Source organism: Microtus oregoni, unplaced genomic scaffold, assembly GCF_018167655.1.
Source record: "Microtus oregoni isolate MIOR12 unplaced genomic scaffold, Mior012 000091F_ref0000469, whole genome shotgun sequence".
Lineage (NCBI taxonomy): Eukaryota > Metazoa > Chordata > Mammalia > Rodentia > Cricetidae > Microtus > Microtus oregoni.
The window spans coordinates 2,044,096-2,046,514 of record NW_024544600.1 but is presented as its reverse complement, the minus strand read 5'-3'; the positions used below and the strand labels follow the sequence as shown (position 1 = coordinate 2,046,514).

At 46.6% G+C, this 2,419-nt stretch overlaps 1 protein-coding gene across 1 annotated transcript; it reads left to right on the top strand.

The window, feature by feature from the left end:
* The first annotated feature begins 1,302 nt into the window (after window positions 1–1,302).
* On the top strand, window positions 1,303–1,689 carry LOC121442334 (keratin-associated protein 2-1-like). The gene has a single exon (XM_041643836.1). The coding sequence runs from the start codon at window positions 1,303–1,305 to the stop codon at window positions 1,687–1,689; it is 387 nt and encodes a 128-aa protein (XP_041499770.1).
* Window positions 1,690–2,419: the final 730 nt, after the last annotated feature.

The window sequence follows — 2,419 nt, the reverse complement described above, 5'->3', positions numbered from 1 at the left end:
ATGGTATACATCTGTAATACCAGCACTTGGGCAGCTGGAGGCAAGAAGATCATGAGTTCAAGACCAGCCTGGGCTACATTATGGGTCCTACCTCTAACAAAATCTGATTTATTGATAAAAAATAGTTCCCTGTGAGCAGAAACATCAGAGTTGAACACATCCTGAACTAAAGAGAAGAAAGATTCCCAGAAACTTTAGAGGCTTTCTTTTAATACATTTATAATATATTAATGCAATACAATAATAACATTCACAAAAAATAAACTTTGGAAGACTGCAGAGATAACTCAATATTTAAGAGCACTTACTATGAGCAGAAGACTCAGGTTCAATTCCCAGAACCCATGTGGTGACTCAGCTGTCTGTAACTCCAGTTCCAGGGCACCCAATGCCCTCTTCTGACCTCTGAGAGCATGAGGCATGTACATAGTACGTACATGCACATATAGGCAAAACAATCACACATAGAAAATAAAATCAAACACATCTAAAAATTACCTTTTGATTTTTCTGTGTATGAGCTGCTGCTCTGACAGAAGGATTTATAAGTATCTTATAGTTAGTGGTAAGTAAACGTATTCCTAGTGAATCCCCTAGAACAACATGCCTAGTGCCTGCTTCATTTAGAGACAAGTGTTTCCGGGGTAGAATCATGTCAAGGATCTGCGTAACTCACTATACTCAATTATGTTAAAAACTGAGTTCTTCCGTGGTCATTTGCTCCATATTTATCTTAAGGCCGAAACCTGAAATGAGCCTGAGAGATGGTGGGAGGAGTCAGGGAAGACTGGTCCACAGGTCTGATAAGAAAGTCCTGGTGTTCCATTACACAAAGGGTGCCTGCAGTTAACAACACTGTATAATCAAAACTAGAAGACAGAGCTTGGAATGTTTCAGCCCAGTGGAATGCTAAAAGTCTGAGATGACGATGGTAACTTGCCTCCGGAATAGACAAATACATGGCGGGCGAGTGTACCACAACCTCACGTTCATCTCCATAAACCCGAGAATTCATTTTCCGTCAAATCGCACTCTGTCATCTCATGGCTGCGATTTTCAAGTTTTCGCAATGAACAGTGCGTATAAGATGTTCATATTTAGAGACGTAATAGGAATCATTTAATGAGATCATGACTCAACCATTAGTCAAACAGACATTGACTTAATCAGTCGAAAGATAAACAAGAGGGGTCATCAGCACTGGCCAGGTATATAAAGGGATCCGACCCAGAAGACACATCACACCTGAGAACACCCATCTGCTCTCTACTCCTCAACCCTACTCCAGCCCAGACACCCACCATGTCCTGCTGTGGCTCCTTCTCCTCCCAGAGCTGTGGAGGCTGCTGCCAGCCCTGCTGCTGCCGCGACCCCTGCTGCTGCCGCCCAGTGTCCTGCCAGACCACAGTGTGCCGCCCAGTGACCTGCGTGCCCCACTTCACCAGGCCCATCTGTGAGCCCTGCCGCCGCCCCATCTGCTGTGACCCCTGCAGCCTGCAGCAGGGCTGCTGCCGCCCCATCACCTGCTGCCCCACCTCCTGCACAGCTGTGGTCTGCAGACCCTGCTGCTGGGCCTCCACCTGCTGCCAGCCCATCTCTGTGCAGGCTCCCTGCTGCAGGCCCCCCTGCTGCCAGCCTGCCCCCTGCCGCACCACTTGCAGGACCTCCCCCTGCAACACCTGCTGCTGAGCAGTGAGCTGAACACCTGGGGCAAACAGCCACCCTGTGGAAAGCCATCATGCTCCTATTTCTCTCTCTAACCTCCTGCCCTGAGGCACGGATGCCCTGACACCACCAGCTCGTGAATGGAGGCCTGGAGCCTTCCATTAGGAGTCTTTGTAACAATCTTTGTCCTTCTTCCCTTCTTGGGTATAAAGTCTTTTAACATGTTTTTTTTTTAATAAATTTCTCCTCTTTGACCTCACAAATCATTACTTTGCTCTTACTTTCTTGTGCCTTTTTAAATTATTTTAATATATTCTTTGAGAAATTACTACACATTTATAAGTTATGTTGATCAGGTCTATCTCCCACACTCCTCTTCAACTCTTTCCAGACCATCCTCCCCGCCCTCGACCATTGCCCTCTAACAACTTCATGCCTCCTTTGTGTTAACCCACTGAGTCCAATCCTTACTGCATTTATTTGCATAGGTAGTGGGGCCATCCACTGGAGCGTGGATAACCGACCACAGGAGAGGGGTCTGTTTTCTTCAAACTCTTTTTTTTTTTTAATTAAATCCCAAAGAACATGTTTTGGTTTTGGTTTTTTGAGACAGGGCTTCTCTGTGTAGCTTTGGAGCCTGTCTTGGAACCCACTCTGTAGACCAAGCTGGTCTCGAACTCACAGAGATCTGCCTGCTCTGTCTCCTGAATGCTGGGGTTAGAGGCGTGTGCCACCACCTGGCTCAAAGAAATTC

Bases quoted from the DNA above. Each gene is read 5' to 3' on its own strand.
- LOC121442334 (XM_041643836.1), top strand. From the start codon at position 1,303: ATGTCCTGCTGTGGCTCCTTCTCCTCCCAGAGCTGTGGAGGCTGCTGC.